Source organism: Nelusetta ayraudi, unplaced genomic scaffold (genome assembly GCF_046127955.1).
Source record: "Nelusetta ayraudi isolate G7.1 ecotype Tasmania unplaced genomic scaffold, CSIRO-AGI_Nayr_v1 ptg000076l, whole genome shotgun sequence".
NCBI classification, from domain to species: Eukaryota; Metazoa; Chordata; class Actinopteri; order Tetraodontiformes; family Monacanthidae; genus Nelusetta; species Nelusetta ayraudi.
The window spans coordinates 2,565,032-2,582,883 of NW_027466126.1; the positions used below are offsets into that span (position 1 = coordinate 2,565,032).

At 48.2% G+C, this 17,852-nt stretch overlaps 3 protein-coding genes across 11 annotated transcripts in view; 2 read left to right on the forward strand and 1 right to left on the reverse strand.

The window, feature by feature from the left end:
- Positions 1-9,131, forward strand: part of sapcd2 (suppressor APC domain containing 2) — a 24,706-nt gene extending 15,575 nt beyond the window's left edge. For both annotated transcript variants that reach the window (XM_076043748.1, XM_076043750.1), the window contains exon 7: positions 9,119-9,131. The gene's annotated coding sequence lies outside the window, so the exon portion shown is untranslated. The remainder of the gene's footprint in view (positions 1-9,118) is intronic.
- LOC142899871 (uncharacterized) lies at positions 170-3,598 on the reverse strand. Of its 2 annotated transcripts, none has more exons than XM_076043747.1 (2): positions 2,980-3,598; positions 170-2,654 (listed from the first exon to the last, which is right to left on the reverse strand). In XM_076043747.1, the coding sequence occupies exons 1-2, from the start codon at positions 3,176-3,178 to the stop codon at positions 1,123-1,125; spliced, it is 1,731 nt and encodes a 576-aa protein (XP_075899862.1). In that variant the 5' UTR covers positions 3,179-3,598; the 3' UTR covers positions 170-1,122. The 2 variants fall into 2 exon arrangements, with proteins under 2 accessions (XP_075899862.1, XP_075899861.1); XM_076043746.1 differs by having other exon boundaries at positions 2,947-3,598.
- On the forward strand, positions 4,738-14,427 carry LOC142899870 (uncharacterized). Of its 7 annotated transcripts, none has more exons than XM_076043739.1 (17): positions 4,738-4,955; positions 5,479-5,829; positions 7,411-8,074; positions 8,356-8,428; positions 8,574-9,213; positions 9,336-10,274; positions 10,911-10,991; positions 11,096-11,208; positions 11,318-11,376; positions 11,494-11,583; positions 11,685-11,728; positions 11,815-11,984; positions 12,395-12,465; positions 12,565-12,710; positions 12,812-12,956; positions 13,382-13,528; positions 13,618-14,427. In XM_076043739.1, the coding sequence occupies exons 3-17, from the start codon at positions 7,547-7,549 to the stop codon at positions 13,909-13,911; spliced, it is 3,540 nt and encodes a 1,179-aa protein (XP_075899854.1). In that variant the 5' UTR covers positions 4,738-4,955; positions 5,479-5,829; positions 7,411-7,546; the 3' UTR covers positions 13,912-14,427. The 7 variants fall into 7 exon arrangements, with proteins under 7 accessions (XP_075899854.1, XP_075899855.1, XP_075899859.1 ...); XM_076043745.1 differs by lacking the exons at positions 4,738-4,955; positions 5,479-5,829 and adding an exon at positions 6,741-7,108 and having other exon boundaries at positions 8,574-9,076; positions 9,128-9,213; XM_076043740.1 differs by lacking the exon at positions 4,738-4,955 and having other exon boundaries at positions 5,457-5,829; positions 7,496-8,074.
- Positions 14,428-17,852: the final 3,425 nt, after the last annotated feature.

Genomic DNA, 17,852 nt, shown 5'->3' on the forward strand with positions numbered 1-17,852 from the left:
GGTCGAAAAAAAATCAATACTGATCATTTTGCAGTGACGCCATTACAACACAATATTACTTTCAAACAAAATATTGCAATATAATAAAGATTTTCACCTTAAATTACAGGTGCAACACACAGCACTGGACCTGTGCCCTGATCAGCGTGGAAATGTGTGTCTGATTGAGTTCTCTTTTTTTAAAAAATCACCTTAAAATTTTGCACAGACCCCTATTGGGGGAAAATATTATTACAAGCACATTTGGGTCAAATATAACAACGGAAGCTGGAATGCAGTCTTGCTGTGCACACCTCATATTTAACACACTGTAATCTTTAAAGTGCTGTAAAACAACAGCAGCAGCACTGCAAATGTGCAATTTGGTGTAATTAAGTCCTCCTTCAGTAACATTTTGATTGAGAAAACAAAACAAAACAAAAGAAATATTTAAAGTGTACCAGATCAAATAATACAACATATTGCTAAAACCTTTGGACCAACTGAAAATTAGACAGCAGCCTACTGCACCGTGGCTGGTGGCGAGTGCAAACCCAAATAATCTCAAGGTTTCTCCGGTAGCTTTCAGCCTAAATTGCACATTGCGCCAATCTACCAAAACATTGCTGTGATAAAACAGGAAACCCAATTCTGGGTTACAGGCTAAAAACAGTCCTATAATCACATCTGGCCCTCTTTTGAGACCACAACGAACTGAAACTATGCATTTTAACATGCACCTTCTGAAAGGTGGAGCGAAAAAGTTACTTTTCTTATTTCTGGGGAGACACAGTAGAGACTAGAGAGAATACAGCTCTAAAAAAATGGTCAGGTCCACTAAATATATGCTGCCAGATGTGTTTCGAAGCTCTAAAACACTCAAATATGCCAAACGTTATTTAAAACAGCTGAGTAAAATTATACACAGCACTAAGTCTGTATCACTTCTCAGTTGTCCAGGTCATCATAGTCTTGTGCTATTTTGTAGGCAACTGGATTTCAACGCTTGCAGAGCCTTTCATTCAAAAACATTCTTCCATTTGAAGAACATGCTTTTGGTATTCACAGGTATTTTATCTCAATGTTTTTGGTTTTAAATTTCTCAGTCAGTGAAAGAGTCTCGGCGGCGGAGCTCAGTTGGTCTCACCAGCCACTAGTGTTTGCTGCGCTCTCGGTCTCCTGCTCCTGCACCTGGTGCACCTTCATGTGTTTCTTAAGGGACGAATTATCAGCGTAGCTCTTTCCGCATGTGCTGCAGTGGAAGACCTTCTCTTTGGTGTGGACCATCTCGTGTCTCTTCAGGTGACCCGCCCGGGCGAACCTCTTGGTGCAGTAGGAGCAGGGGTACTCCTTCTCCCCCGTGTGAGTCCTCAGGTGCAGCTTGAGGCTGCTGGCCACCGTGAACGACTTGCCACACTCCGTGCAGCTGTACGGCCGCTCGCCCGTGTGCATCCGCATGTGTATGGTGAGGTGGCCCACCTGGCTGAACGTCTTCTTGCACAGCTTGCAGCTGTAGGGCTTCTCGCCCGTGTGGATCCTGTAGTGCGTCTTGAGGTCGCCCTGGCTGTTGAACCTCTTGCCGCACTGCGAGCAGCCGTACGGTTTCTCGCCCGTGTGGATCCTCTCGTGCATGCGCAGGTTCCCCGCGTTGCTGAAGGTCTTGCCGCAGCTCTGGCAGCCGTAGGGCCTCTCGCCCGTGTGAGTTCGCAGGTGGACCCGGAGCGGGTTGTGCTCGGTGAACCGCTTGCCGCAGTACGTGCACGAGTACGGCTTCTCGCCCGTGTGGATGCGCTTGTGGACCCTGAGCTGACTTTGGTGGGGGTACGTTTTGTGGCAGATGTCGCACACGTAGGGTCTCTCGCCGGTGTGCGTGTTCTTGTGCGACCTGAGGAGGTCGGCCCGCCCGAAGCGTTTACCGCAGTAGCCGCAGGTGTGGGTCTTTTCCTTGTGCGTCCTCATGTGGAGGGAGAGCGAGGACGGTCGGCTGAACGTTTTCTGGCACGTGGGGCAGCACAAATCTCTGCCCCCGTCATCCCAGGGAATGCCGGCCGAGTCGTCTGCCTCGGGCGCCGCAAATTCAACTTGGCAGCTCGCTTCCTCGGCACCGTCTGCTGATTCAGCGTAATGGCTCAGCTCATTCTCCGACTGCTCACTGTGCTGCAGCTCTTCCTCCTCCTCAGTCTTGATGAGGCGCTCAACCTGGGTGCAAGTCTCAGAGCTGCTGCAGCCGTTCACTTCCTCATCGCCGTCTCTGGAGTCTTGTTCGAGGCCTGCAGATGGCGGCAGAGGCGTGTAGGTCTCAGGATCCTCAAAGCTCAGCCCTGTCCCCTCTTCTTTCATTGACCCTGTCACTTCAGGGAGGAAAGTCGAAGGCTGCGACAGGTCAATGGCGCTGGTGTCGTCCAGGTCTGGCTCGGGTTTGACAGCTATCGAGCTTTGAGAGGAAACACTTTCCTTCACTGGACTCACACATGGTCTATCCAACATGCGATCCGTCTGCAGGAAAGATATGCTTGAGGACGAGCCGTTCCTCATTTTGTCCTTGGTTTTCCTCCTGAGGTTCTTCTTGTCGCTACTGCATATAGAAACTCTGAAAATGCCCTGCGTGGACGTGGTGGGACAACTGCTCCATGGAGGAGGTGCAAATTCTTCAAAGGCATCTTCCTCACAGATATCTGTAAAGTAATAAATGTTTAACAACATGGATCAATAAAGTTTCCACACTCAGGGTCATGGAAATTCACCAATCATGCAATGTTTATGCAGCCTTATTAAAATACTGACAGTCTTAGGTGCACGTGCTTCTGTGTTTGGTAATATATATACTTAATAACCCGTGTTGTGTGTCATGTAATCTGCAAACTGATTGTAATTGTCCAGTTCTTTTGTTTTCTTTACACACATCGCCCCTGACTAACAGGATACAAACGCTGCACTAATCTGCGTTGCTTCAATGTCAACACTTGCCGTTCATCAGCGACCTGTTGTACGCGATCGTACCTCTCGCCGCAGTCTCCGTGCTCTTCACTGAAAACAGCTGCCGCCTCAGGTCTTCGTTTTCCAGCTCGATCCTGCGTATTGTGCCTTGGTAGTCAGACAGCGTCCGGTCCACAGAGTCCAGTATGTCAGTGACGGTCGCCTTGAAGATCTCATTGAGAGAAGACTCCAGAAGGAATTTCAAATCCATAGCCCCCGCCATCCTCCCTTTGCTAAAGTGCGGCAACAATCTGTCACCCAGTTAGTGGGGTGTAGAATGTCTAAAATATCCAGAGAGATCTGGGTGTGTGCAGCTCTGCTACCGTGGACGGAACAAACAAAGCGAAGGCCGTCGCACGAAAATGACGTCAAGTCAAGCGGTACGCTTGAGTTTAGACGTGTCAGTCATGGATGTATTAAGAGAACGAACAAAAAAACGATTGAATTAATATTCCTATTTTCCTTTTCATATTTTGAAATGAGAAAACATTTTGGCGGTCCAAAAATGACTTACAAAAGACGTCATTTCGAAGTCACTTTGCGAAGTGGGGCTGTTTTGTTGATTATTTATATTCGATTGTCAATGTTGTTGAATTTAAATAAAGTTGAAAAAGTAAAAAAACAACAACAACAAAAAACAAAACAACAACCGAGTGAACGCTTTAATTTCATACAATAATAGACAAAGGACAATGTTTTTTTTAGTATCGGATTTTTAAAAAATTAATTATAACGTTTTTAATGTCCATGTTTCTGTTCTATCAATTGCATTGTCGTTTTCCAGTTGCAAATGTTTTTGGGTTGTGCGGGTGCGTAAGGCTCATCGTATACTCTTTATCAGTGATGACGAGTGAATTGTGTTTCCTTACCTATCTGAATATTCCCTCCTATGACAAATGTTTTGCTTCTTTTTTTTTCGTCGACACAAACTAAATACCCGCTCTTTTATCCGTGTATCATTGCATTTATTAGCATGCACATCGGTGTCCGTAGTTAGGGGGGGGAAATGACGTTCCCAGGAAACAGGCGGAGTTAGCCTCAAACTTTTAAAAGTTCTGTTCTGACCGTGGGTGGTAGATGTGACAGGCGTTGTGCCCTTAAATTACTATCCTCTTTTAACAATCAAGTGTGGAATTGCTTCTCATTTTATTCGTTCAGCGCTATATCAATATATAAGGCATATTGTAATTGTATACGACTGTCATTGTATATTCACAATTTCGAATAAAGTTTCTTAAAAAATAGTCTGCTGTCAAATTATCGTCTGTAACGCCCCTGCCGGTGTGAGCTGGTAACAGACTTCTCCCAGACACACTTTGGTGTCGACACAGACTTCATGGTGACGAGTTCAGACGTCGCGTCTCGTATAAATGGAAGAAGGCATGTTGAACTCTGAATTAAGAATATATATATATTTGTAACAACCATTCTCCACTGCAGCTACACTCCCAACAGATTCATATTACAACTACAATATTTTCCACATCAATGCTAGGTAGTGCTGACGTTTTCATTTATTCGAACGCCTTTGTTGTTTCACCTCTCCTCGAGGACATTACAGTAGAGAAACACCGACTTTTTGAGGAGAGATACTAACTTGGGTCATACGTCGATATCGTCTACAATGAGGTGCTGATAAGGTTGCTTGGTATGCTAGTCGTGCTACTATTTTAAATTAGGACGTTAAAGTTCCTAAAAATAATAATATTAACATCGACGTTGCGTTTTCTTTTAGTTGCATCCCGTTAAACGCTACCTTTCAGTACATTTTATCCTTGGCTAACAGTTATTAGCCCAATGCTAATAACATTTAATTAACCTCAAGGAGAAGCTCAAAGCTAACTTCGTTATGTAATAGTTGGCGGTGTCATTTTGAGAACTAAAGAATTTCCATGTTTCTTGTTTTTAATGACTAAAGTTAATATGAGGTTTCGTTAAATGTTAAGCACTATTAAGTGCGTAGGCTCTTGCACTAATCATTGACTGACGCAGGAGCATTGGTGAGTTACTTTCAAATGGCGAATATATTTTTTTGTATGAAAACTGCTTTATAAATACAGTTTGATATGTGAAATAAATGTCTTAGCGGCAAAAACACAGTAATACATTTAAAAAAAATTGTGCATGCTTGTAGACTTGCATGTATTATTATTAATTTTTTTTTCAATGAAAGACTTCCTGGTTTGTGGCAGGCAGGCTACAAGCCAGCACACTAATAGAAACAGGTGTTGTGCATATTGAATTTAAAAACCTTCTGGTTTTGCCACATCTTTACTGGAACATAGTTGAGCCACTCCCCTATTATGACCGAGTATGTTTGCCTGCATGCCTTCAGGCAAGTGGGCGTGAATCTGGGCCTCTCAGGTGTCTCTTTGCTCTTAAGTCATCTGCCAATCACAATGTGCCTTTTCTTCCGCTCTGCTGCCACACAGCAGCTTCCACTCCTCTGACTGTTCCTCCTCTCTCTCTCTCTCTCTCTCTCTCTCTCTCTCTCTCCCTCTCGCTCTCTCTCTTGTCCCTCAGCCATATCTGCCGTGAGTAAAGCAGCACAGCGAGTCATAAAAAGTCCAAAAGGAGGAGACCTCGGACCAGAGAGCGGGACTTGTGGCCGGCGTGCATCTTGAAGCAACACCGCAGGCTAAATTCAGCTGGGTTTAAGTACAGCGGATCTGAGGCTTGTTTGTTGTGTGCACCAGATTCAGACCTAATGGACTGAGGGCTATTTGTAAGCCTGTGTGTCTGTTTGAGAATGCACAGCTCTTTTGCAGCGGCGTAAACCCGACATAACGCAGCTGTATGCCTCTGCCACACAGAAGACTTGAGTCCTCACAAGCCAACCGATCATATGATGCTGCTTTAAAGCGTCTGGAGGGGGTAAGTCATGCTTCACAGTCAAACAGAGGCCTTTTAATGAGACCTTTTTTTCTGTTGGCTCTTTCAGCTTTGATTTCCATTGGTAGCGTGCATGAATGAGGGGCATTGTTTATCCCAAACCATCAATTATCTTGCGATGTAAAAAAAACCCCACAAAATACAGCAAACTTATCTGTTAACTTCATTTAACTGATTTGGCTTTCTTGCTCTTTGGAGTTTATTACTATCCCTTACTTTGCTAATGGGTATACTTCTGTCTTTATTAGTTCACCATCCTTGTTTTTGTCTGTCAGAAACCTTTGAGGCATTATAAACGCCCTGCTTTTCTCCACTCTGATTGTGGTTTTTAGAAACCAGAAAATTCTAAATCAAAACATCCTTTTTTATTTGTGTATTCTTCTCGATGAGGTTCAACATTTCCTTCTGTAATATGGCCGTTTCCTCCACGGTTGTTACCATCAACATTGCCGCCGCAGATGACAACAGTCAGAGGACCAGCGATGTTGTGACATGACACACTGTGTCTTATCAAAGAGCAACCAGAGAATACACCCAGCACTGAATACAAATCAATGAATTGAAGGAATACCATGGTAGTGGGGGAATTTTTTTTTTTTTTTCATAAAACAAAAGAAATAATATCTAATAATATTTGGCTCCGTCAGTTTCAACACGTGTAGTTACAGATATGGCATCCTCTGAACTGATGAAGCCCAGTCGTGAGTTGTCTGCAGCACTTGCTGCACCCTGACAGGAACTGAGCACCCACACAGGAAGTGGTTTTGAGATCAGTCCCGGATGCTGGTTGCGTGACGCGAATAAAGAAAAAAAGAGTGAAATAGAGAAGAAGCACAAGGAACTAGATGCTGTCGGGAAGCGGAGAAAAGTATGTGGTGTAATAATTTTGTCTTGCTTCTGTTGTTGTTGGTGTTGCTCAGAGATGCCCCTTGTTTGCTCTGACAACGTGCCTTTTGGATTTTTATGCTTTTTCGTCTCCCCCTCCCGTCACGTCTGACTGCGGTGTGGTTTTAGAAAGATAAACATAAAAACTGTTGAACTTCTGGCCGGCGCAGAGCTCCGCCCTCCAAACAGTTTCTCTCATGCACATTTGTTGGGCTCATTTTTCTGCGGTCAGGAAATAGAATCAAACTTCTTTGACATTAGACCAAAAGTGTTTTCACAATGCATGCCTGCGGAGCCCCGGCAAGAAGTTTAGCACAGGCAAAAGAGCAGCGTGGGATAACAAAACGGGCCATTGGATAATGTTTGCAAACAAGTGGTGAGTTTTTTATGCGCTGGGCTGTAAATGATTTTTTATTTCAGTCTGCTTCTTGCTTGCAGCTCTGTGTAATTTCACATGTAGGTCTCTTGTAAACAGACTCTATTCTCGTAAACAAAGGAAAAAGAATCAGAGCTGAAGCCAAGATGCAGTGTTTCTCTCACAACCAAATGGTAGTTTTATTTCTGTAATTCCTGCCTAATGGTTGCTTAAATCTTCACCCTCAGCTGTTTTTCTTTTTTCATACAGTTGCCTGATTCTGTTTTCCTTCAAAAACTTCATTTTTTCTTTCTTTCTCACAGATATTGTAAAGTGCTGCGCCAGAGTCTTGTTGGCACCTGGATCTCACATGCATGGGATCTTACAGGGTGATGTTTATTTTCACAGTGGAGGAGGACAAAACCCACAAGCCCCAACAGACGGAACTGACGGAGACGCATGGTGATGGAGGAGGAAAACGAGTACTCCTCATTGCTCGCCCTCACAGATTCGGTCCTTCAGCTGGCCCAGCAAGACTCATGGACCCCCTTAGAGCTCCAGCATGCCACTGGGAACCAGCCGACTGACATGTGGGCTGAGACGCAGGCGGCCATGGAGCAGGTACGTGAGACGTCTCAAACAGAGGCTCGAGACTCCCCCGAGGAAACGGAGCAGTGGGAGCAGATCATGTGGCCGGTGCGCCCACTGTCCTGCACCAGCCCTCCGCTCTCTTTCGCCACGGTGGAGTGGGACGTGCCCGGCCCGCATGTGACCGGCTGCGGCGTGGCCAGTCAGCTGGACGCTGGGGGCGCGGCGCGTGTCGACACCGCTTCTCTCTCACTTCACCATTTTCAAGACGCGGACGACGAGCTCCTCGCGGTGGCGGGCAGAGCAGAAGACGAGGACGAAGGCGAAGACGAAGAAAAAAACTGGATTAATTCTCCGCTTCTAGCCTCAGTTCTGAAGGAGACGGGAAATGACCCTGAGGTAGGTGCCATATGTGAGCGAGAGAGTGTGAATGAGGTGTGTTAGTGTCATGCTGGTCTCAGTGTATTTATAAAACGTAGACTATTTCCGTGTGCGGCTTCCTGTGTCTCTGGCCCACGCCGTCGACTCGAACGTCCTCAGATTTATTCTCTGTAGAGACACAGGGTTTTTTTTCTCCGTCTTTGCTCTGAGATGTGGGACTAACAGTGCGGACATAACGTTGGTCAGATCACAAGTTTCGCTTCATGTGCGCCGTGTAACGCCTGTGTTGCAATTTCCAGGCATGTGATGCTGTCGATGAACAGGGGCCTCCGGCACAGGAAAAGGAAGCCTCAACACATGAGCTGTTAGACGGTATGTTTCACTGGAAGCAGTAACTTAACTAGTCAGAATCACCTCTTGCTTTTTTTTCCAGTTTGGTTCTCGCTCTGGTTCGTGCAATGCAAACAAATAATTCTAGTTTGGAGATGAGTTTAACGTGCGCTCTCATCTAAACCAGCGTTGACAGAAGTTCCCCCGGCGGCCGATGTAGAACCTGAGGTCGAGCGCTCGGCAGCCTCGGACCCTGCTGAGAGCGTGGGGAGCGCGGACTTCACCGACATCCTCGAGGACGAGGACGGGGCGTTGAGCTTCGTGCATCTGAAACTGGAAGAGGAACGGGAGGAACCAGACGTTCTGCTGACTGGACAGGAAGACTCAGAGGACGAGCCGCCGCTGCCTCCGCCACCACTGGAGGGTCCGGAAACTGAAGAGGACGAAGAGAAAGAGAAGGAGGTGCACGAAGAGGAGGAGGTGGAGGACGAGAAGGTGAAAGAGGAGCATAAGGAAGAGAAGGAGGAGCACGAAGAGGAGGAGGAGGTGGAGAATAAGGTGAAAGAGGAGCACAAGGAGGAAAAAGAAGAGAAGGAGGAGCACGAAGAGGAGGTGGAGGAGGAGAAGGTAAAAGAGGAGCATAAGGAAGAGAAGGAGGAGCACGAAGAGAAAGAGGTGGATGAGGAAAAGGTGAAAGAGGAGCACAAGGAGGAGAAGGAGGAGCACGCAGAGGGGGAAAAGGTGAAGGAGGAGGAGGTGGAAAGAAGCGAACTGGAGGAGAAACACGAAGGGGGAGATGACCACTCAGCCAGCCTGCTCGTCAGTGTGTGAGTATCACGACCTTGACTTGAGAAAAGGGGAACAGGATGTGTGTGTTCGCAGCAGACACTTTCACTTTATGAATCACAACTGTGTCAGCTTATGCTCTAATATCCCCGCTTGCATTCAGGGACGCTGCTGCCGGGGCGCCGCCGACAGACCGCGCAACGCTAACTGACGCGCAGCCGTCAGAGCCCTCGGAGGAGAGACGGTGCTCGGCGTCGGACGAGGACGCAGAGGCGCCCGAGGGGTCGCATGAAGCTGCTGCGGGACGGAGCGAAGAGTCGGAAATGTGCAAAGATGCAGATTCAGCAGCCGGCGCGCAGGACGACCTCGAGGTGGTGACGCAGGCGGTCGACTACTTGGCGATAACGGAAAATTCAGGAGTGGCAGCGGACGCCAAAGATCAGGAGACGAGTTGTTTGCAGCAGCAAGAACTCTTGGAGCAGCTGCAGCCGAGCGACGAGCGGCAGCACCCGGCCGAGGAGCGACACTCTGGGGACCCGTCAGGACGGCAGCAACATCTGGAGCCATCGCCGCTGACGGAGGTGGAGGAGGATAAGGAGGTGGAGGAGGAGGAGGCGGCCCGGCCTGAAGGAGCAGATTGGCCGGCGGTGGAGCGCGCAATCTGCGCCGAGGCTGAGCACCCCGCAGCGACGGAGAGGCGAGAACAGACGGAGCCAGCGGAGCGGAAAGAGCAAACGGGCTCGGAGCTGCAGCCTGCGGCGCCGCAGGAGGCGGACGAGTCTGAGGTGATGGAGCAGCAGCAGCCGCAGCCGCAGCCACAGCCGCAGCCGCCCGCCGAGGCTGTGGCGGAGCACCAGGTCGCTCAGGTGGAGGAACGGCAGGAGGAGGCGGAGCACCGGACGGAGGTCGTGGCGGTCGGCAGTGACGCCGGCTCCCTTCAGACCATCCTGGCCAATGGGAAGCAGCCGCAGGGCCCCGAGACGGCGGCCCCCCTCGCTAACGGCGCCGAGGTGGACAGAGGAAGCGCTCGCCGCCTCGCCGAGCGCCTCTTTAACCTAGACGGCTTGCAGCGCGTGGACGTGGTGAAGCACGTGGATAAAGAGTAAGTGGGGGAAGTGGTTGGTCGAGCCGCAGGACATTTTATTTTTTTATGCAGCTTCTCGGTCAGTTAAGAGTTGTTTTTCAACGTACAGCCCGCTGAGATAATGGAGCAGAACAGACAGAATAGACAGAAGTTCAATCAGAATCAGAATCAGGATGCCTTTTATTGTCATTGTACAATGTAAAACGAAATTGAAAAGCTTCCCCCCTACAGTGCAGTCAGGCAATCTAAAAGAGTTTTCAAAAAAAAGTGCAAGGAAACTCTACACAAGAAATGTTAGAGGTTAATTTACAAAAACAATAAATAATAAAGTGTTAAAAAGTTACCAATAAGCCAGTAAACCGTTTCCAAATGCCAGTATTGCTACAAACTGAAGTTAAATAGTGTCAGCAACCATCAGGAAAATAGGGTGGAAGAGAAAAATCTTGTTGTTGAATGTCTTTTGAAAACACATGCACATAAAACAAGACTTTAAGGCTCATCAGGTGCTCCATCTAATGACATCGTCCTTCTCTGCCTCCAGCTTGAATTAAGTCAGTACGTAATACCGGTACGTCAGGGGTCTGGTCCATGACAAAGGAGAACTTTACCTGTTTTATTGGGGGGGAGAAAAAAATCTCTTTGTGTGTGTTTCAGTAATGACTTCAGTCGCGCGGTCGGGGAGGAGTACCTGAAATTCTTCGACTTTGCGGGACAGACTCTGGATCGTGCCCTGAGGTGAGCACGTGGCAGAGCGTGTACCGACAGTCTCAGTCTGCCCGTAAAAAAAATCTCGTCGTCCGGATTCAAATCGGTTCTCTCTGACGCCGATGCTCTTTCAGGTCTTTCCTTAAAGTGGTGGTGCTGATCGGAGAGACGCAGGAGCGAGAGCGTGTGCTGCAGCACTTCTCCTGCCGCTTCCACCAGTGCAACCCCGAGTCCTTCCCCTCGCCAGGTAAACTGCAGGCATGCTGTGATGAGTGTCACTCTCCCTGCATGCTCCCTCACTGCGTCTCACTCTGTGTGTGTGTGTGTGTGTTTTTTTTTTTTTTAAATATCCTCAGGGCCCGTCCTGGCTCTCACATGTGCCTTGATGCTCCTCAACACCGACTTGCACGGACAGGTAGGAAACAGCTGTGACTTGAAAGGGACGCGGCGCCGTCTGAAGCTGTGTTGACACGACGCTCACAGCCTTAACGTGTGTTGCGTGTGTGCTCGTGTGCGTGTGTGTGTGTGACAGAATGTGGGCAAATCCATGTCATCCTCCAAGTTTGTGTCCAACCTGGATGGCATGAACGAAGGTGAAAACTTTGGCAAGGATCTTTTGAAGGTAAGATTGTCACTTGTTGTCACTTGTTGTCACTTGTTGTCACTTGTGCGTCGCTGAGAACAATTTCAATCTTTTCTTCTGCTTTTTCTTTTTTTTTTTAGAGCTTGTACAATTCCATCAAGAGTGAACCTCTCCAGTGGGCCATGTGAGTGGGGAAAAAAAAACCCAATCTGCTCCTCTCGTCGTCTTTATCTACTCTCATGTGCTCAATGCGTCTTCGTGATTTCCCAGCGATGAGGGGGAACTGATGGGCTTGTCGGTTGACGAGGGCTCGGCAGACGCGGTGTCGCTGCGTTCAAAGACCAACCCGTTCCAGGACGTTCCTCACGACAGGAAGGCCGTGGAGGTCAAAGAGGGATTGCTTCAGAGGAAAATACACGCCGACGTTGACGGAAAACGCAGTGAGTTTCTGGGAGAAACTTGGTTTTTACCTTGTCTGACTCTTGTGATTGCGCTGAGTCTGATTGTGTCATGTGACCATTTAAAAGGTGTTGGCTCCGCCCTGTGTGTTGGAGACCGCCTTTTTTTGCCTGCTATGCAAACATGTGGAAAATCCAACGATGCATCATTTTAGCAAGAAGACAAAATTTAGCGCTTTTTTTTTTATCTGGCTGTAAACAGAGGGCTAAATTGTAATATAATTGCTTTTCACAAGGATGTTCAAGTGGAGTTCACAATGAATACAAATTAAGGTTTTAATTAAGCACAGCTCATTTTTCTGTGATAATTCCTGATCATGTTTTTTGGTTCTCGTCAGTCCGTTGAAATTCTGTCGTCTAATTTCGCCACTGAATGTTTTTGCGCGTGGCAGCTCCGTGGGGGAAGAGAGGCTGGAAGACTTTCAACGGCGTGCTGAGAGGAATGGTCCTCTACCTGCAGAAGGTCAGAGTCGTGACCATCGCCGTGCAGTTTTCCAACATCAAGTTGTTTTTAGGTCTGTCTGCAGTATTAACACTGTATGTGTGTGTCTGTGTCTGTCAGGTGGACTACAGGAGCGACCAGCAGGTCACCGAGGAGGTCATCAGCGTGCACCACTCGCTGGCCGAGCGCGCAGCCGACTACACCAAGAAGCCGCACGTCTTCCGGCTGCAGACGGCCGACTGGAGGGTTTTCCTCATCCAGGCCACGTAAGTCGAGCCCGGTCGGAACGCTGGGTGTGTGAGGACACCGCGCCCGGGGTTGATCCTCAACCTTCTCATCCTCCCCCTCCACCGCCTCCTCCAATCAGGTGCAAGTTGGAGATGTATTCGTGGATCAGCCGCATCAACCTGATTTCAGCCCTGCACTCCTCACCTCCCTTCCCGGCCGCTGTCGGATCCCAGAGGAGGTTCTCCAGGCCCATCCTGCCCTCCTCGCAGTCTGCTCACACTCTGGTATCAACTGTTTTTTTTTTTTTGCTTGGCTTTGTTGGTGCAGTCCAATATCGTTGATGCACATTCCTTTTTGAATTAGTTTTTGTGTTCTGTCAGTCACTTGCTCACGAATGCACTGAAAATATCCAGGAGATTTAAGAGATCCGAGCTGTCTACCAGATGAGCCCGATGAACTAAACCCATAATTCACTTCCTGCTGATATAAAACATGGGAAGCACCGGCATAATCTTCAGTTTACTTGTTCGTCATTGTTCTGCTGCTTTGTTTCCATCGTTTTCGTTCTAAAGGAAACAAACTGAATCCACTGACGCTGATTTCTCTGCTGTTTGCTGTAAACCTTCTCATCATTCGCTGTCAGAAGTCTCTGAATTTGCGCAACAAAGACATTTGCGTCAGCTCCTCCTCTGTCGTGCTCTCCGCCTAGGAGCGCCAGCTGCAGTCTTACTCAGGAATGCTGGAGTCCTTCAAGACCGACCTGTCACACCTGCAGAGCAATCCACCAGAGGGCAAAAAAGCCAAAGCCAAGGACCTGGAGGAGCATCGCACTCGGGCGGAGTACCTGCACCACGAGGTGACCGCGGCGCTGACGAGGGAACTCGTGCTCACTACCAGCGTGAAAAACGCACCTCACCGGCTAATCCTCGTCTCATCCCCTCTCAGGTTTGCCGCTACGAGACCTACGTCCAAGTACTGGAGGCCTGGAAGAGCGTGAAGAAGACGGACGGCGGCCGTCTGAACGAGGCCGACCTCGACCTGTTTGACAAAGCAGTGTGCGCAGACTCCACGGGGGGCGACGAGGAGGAGGAGGAGGACGACGGCCTGAAACGGTCGCACTCCAGCCCGGCGCTGGAGCTGGAGGCCGTTCCCTCCACCGTTGTCAAGGTCAAACGCAACATCTCGGAGAGGCGAACGTACCGCAGGCCCGTCATCCCACGGAGCAGCAAAGACTCTTGAGCGGGAGGGAGAAAAGTCTGGGATGAACACGCTGTATCCTTGCAGCTGTTGATGTTGTTGCACTTTCCAGAGAAAGTTCATGTGTGAACCTCAGGGAATCGTTCACCGGGATTCACTAGTTAAGGGCCAAACTACTAGTTTGTTACTGTTGCCACTCTGGACTCTTGAAGGACCAAGCATGTTAAAAGTCAGGGAAAATGTTCATGCGCTGTTTCTTTTTTTACTTGAGGTGCAGATGTTGCGTTTATATGTGTAAACCACAAGGGGGTGCTGCAGAACAACACAACCCAGTTTGAACAGCTGAAACCGCAGCGTTTGCTGTCGTGTAGTATTAAAGTAGTTAATATAGTAGTTAAGATTTTTTTTTTATAAAAAAATACCAGAGGCACTTTTATCTGTTTTAGATATTGTGAATTTTCTGTGAATACTCTTGTATGTTTTTGTTCCAAATGAAGGGCCTGTTTTTTGCAATGTTGAATGTTGTTTTTCATAAAGCGTTACCCGTGTTCACCAGCAGCCCTCCTGGTCTTTTATTGACTCACAGTCTTTGCAATTAAACTCCAACAAAAGAGACAGCATCTGACAGTTGGAGAGGATAATGCAAACATTATTGCCGGTGGCGTACATGCAAGACGTTTCATAACCGAATTGTTGCACATTTGCTGAAGATTATAATGAGAGTAGATTAGTACTTTATTAATCCTGTAGGAAATTCAGTTCCTCAGCTGCATCACAGTCGCACACTGTGCATAAAGTGCATAAGAACAGTATTAAAGAAGAACAGTACGAAAGAATACCAACATTACTGTTGGTGTCATACATGCAAGATGTTTCATAACCAAATGATTGCACATTTACTGAAAATGGTGAAACTTAGAAACTAGAAATATTAAAAGCTTTTCATAGAAATAGAACAATAATTTACTTTTAAAAGAAAGAATCACATTGTTACATTTTTGACATTAAAGTGTGTCATGAATCTCCTGATCCCCCCCCCAGTGCAAAAAGTCGAGTGGACCACACACACACACACACACACACACACACACACACACACTCAAGAGTCACATCCATGACACAGATTCCTCACTCAGGAATGTGATGTGACAATACGAGCGGGCAGCGTTGGGGCCCCTCGCCATCCTGTCTGGGTGTCCAGGTCGGACCAAGACGCCGGCCGCTGTGGAGATGCTTCACTAGTTGGCCGGCGTCAGGTGAACCCTCAGGATGAAGATGAGGCAGCCGGTTCATTAACGTGCTAATGCGGTGAGGCTCGCGTCCCGTCTGCGACGACGACGGCGGCAGCAGCGGCTCGTCAAGATAAAGTCAGATTCAGCAGATGAAGGTGAGTGATGGGCCACCGTGATTGACAGGGGCCCCCTGCCTGAGGGGCCCATCACTGCACCTTGAGGAGGAGGAGGAGGAGGAGGAAGAGGGAGGAGGTGGAGGGGGAGGAAGTGGGCACGCCGTCCCCGCTAACCTACATGTTCTCAGGCCTGTGACCAAACGCTTGGCGTCCGTCAGTGGAGCTCGTCATGTTGTTTTTCTTCCTCCTTCCTCCTCCCAATCAAATTGAATTGTTTAATCTGCTCCAAAGGTGCTCGCCGCGTGCACGCCGGCGTCGCAGGAGGAGCCCCCCCACCTAACCCAACCAGACCCCCTTCCCCCTGCCCCCACCCGAGGCTCTTCTCACTTGGCCTGTGGACCATGACTGTGGCGGCGGCGGTGGCCTTGTTTTTGGAGTGCCATCTCTCCGTTCCCGTCCAACAACAATGAGGAGTGAGTGGAGCGGCGGGTGGGAGGTGGGGGGGACGCCGCATTAGCTGCCGGGTTCAGAGGGCACCCTCGCCAAGGAGCTGGCCCGGCTCCTTTTTTTCTTCTTCTTCTTCTTCTCCTCCTTCTTCTCTTCTTCCCCACCCACCTCCCTCTCCTCCTTCCCTTTCTGTGCCGTCTGCTCTGCACCACTCCACTCTGGAGCTTTGTGGGACTCAGTCAGGCCTGGGTGGGTAATTAAAAAGGCAGGAGCTCAAGTCGTGGTCATTAGGGGGGTTTGTCCACCATGACAAAATTAAAAAAAAGGAGGAAAAAAAAAGGGAGAAGTCCATATCTTGCCTTTTTCTTCAACCGCTCTGCTGGCGTTACACGGTTGCACTGGACATTGTTTAATCCCCGCCGCTGTGGCCTTGAAATGAAAAAAAGAAACAGAAAAAAAGTCAACTGTAAAGACTTCCTTCCTGTTTTTCTGGACTGACTCGCACTCATCGTGCTGATGCATATTCTCCATCTGCTGCTGACGCCTCGCACGCTCTATTTGTTTTCGTTGTTGTTTTTTCTGTCCGTCCACCCTCCCACCCTCTTATGCTCACGAGCACTTGATATTTCTGCCGCTCTGGCCTCTTCAAATAAACATTGTCTTGTCCTCCTTCCCCTCTTTCGCTCTTGACTGCTGCGATCTGAGATCTTCTAGAGGCCCTCGAAGACTCTCTGCCGTCCTCTCTGAAGGGTTTGTTTAGCTGCGCTAGCTCCATTTGCCTCTTCCACTTCACTCCAGCGTCTGTGCACTGAACATTTCTTCAGTGAAGAGTTAAATACAGTAAAAAATAAAAATAATAAATAAATAAATAAATAAATATTTGAATAGGAGATTTAAAAAAAAAGATAAACAGCAACAAAGTACCCAGGAACGTTTCTTAAATAATTTTTTTTATCTCATGTATGAAAGAAAAAGCTGCAAGGTGATTGGATAAACCCCCTGTCAATCACATTCATGTGCACTAATCAGAGTCTTTAGTATCAACTAGGCCAAATGTCACTTCCTGTCCTCTTCCTGTCTCAGCCTTCTTCTTCTTCCTAGTTCCTTTCTTCTTCTTCTTCTTCTTCTTCTTCTTCTACATAAAAGCAGCAACTGCTTCCTGGTTCTGAAAAAACAAAAAAACAAAAAGGAAGCTGTTTTGTGATTTAGCACAACCCAAATAACATGAAAACACAAAGATTTAAGAGTTAGAATGGCGGCGATGCTACAACAGGAATCCTGCATCTCCTATGTCTCCTCCAGTCTGCTGCGCTCACTCTTCAGCTCTCCACCTCGGCCACACGTTGTCAATTTATTTCCATCGGGACCCGTCCAATCATCAATCGCTGGTAAGATTTCTGAAAAGCGCTCTCTTCTTAGCCTCTTCCACAAAGGCCGGCCCTTTTTTTTTCAACTGCAAAAGAACCCCTCATTCATTGCTGGAGTTAAAGTGAGTGCCTTGCTTAAGGGCATTTCAACGCATGACCTCTCTTCGGCCTCTCCTCTCTTCCACACACACACACACACACACTCCTCCCGCCTCTGACAACTCTCCTCGGGCGCAGCTTTCAAGACGCAGGGGCAAACATGACGCCGAGGGCGGCGCCAGGAATGTTTCCGAGCCAATCTTCCAGAATCAGTTCAAACACACAGAAATGACCATCCAGCATTCGCTTTTTAAAATTTTTTGAGATAATTTTTCTTTTTTTTAATCAGCTGTGTGTTTGACACCCCGAGACCTCCACAGGTCAACCTCCACCCTCAGGGCAGTACCTGATACCTGCAAGATTTTATCCACCCCGCCTGTGTGTGTGTGTGTGTGTGTGTGTGTGTGTGTGTGTGTGTGTGTGTGTGTGTGTGTGTGTGTGTGTGTGTGTGTGTGTGTAGTGTTGAATGTGTGTGCTTTGAAAGGTGCGTTTTTCTTGATGTCTTCCAGTCAACAGTGGCTTCCTGCCTGCAGGGCTCGCGTGTTGTTTAATAGGCCGCTAGGACACAGGGCACCTGTGTTTCCTCCTCCACCTCCTCTTCTTCTTCCTCCTCCTCCTCCTGCACCGCCGCCACTGCCGCACACAAACACCCTGTGTTTGACCACTTTGCTCCTGTTTGACTGGCACGATTGTTCCAGGTGCATTATGGTCGGCGGCGGAGG

Coding starts and splice junctions, on each gene's coding strand:
- LOC142899871 (XM_076043746.1), bottom strand. CDS start 3,178: ATGGCGGGGGCTATGGATTTGAAATTCCTTCTGGAGTCTTCTCTCAAT. Junction 2,655..2,946: donor CAACAGGTCGCTGATGAACG/GCAAGTGTTGAC, acceptor ATTACTTTACAG/ATATCTGTGAGGAAGATGCC.
- LOC142899870 (XM_076043739.1), top strand. CDS start 7,547: ATGGTGATGGAGGAGGAAAACGAGTACTCCTCATTGCTCGCCCTCACA. Junction 11,985..12,394: donor CGACGTTGACGGAAAACGCA/GTGAGTTTCTGG, acceptor TGCGCGTGGCAG/CTCCGTGGGGGAAGAGAGGC. Junction 12,957..13,381: donor CGCAGTCTGCTCACACTCTG/GTATCAACTGTT, acceptor CTCTCCGCCTAG/GAGCGCCAGCTGCAGTCTTA.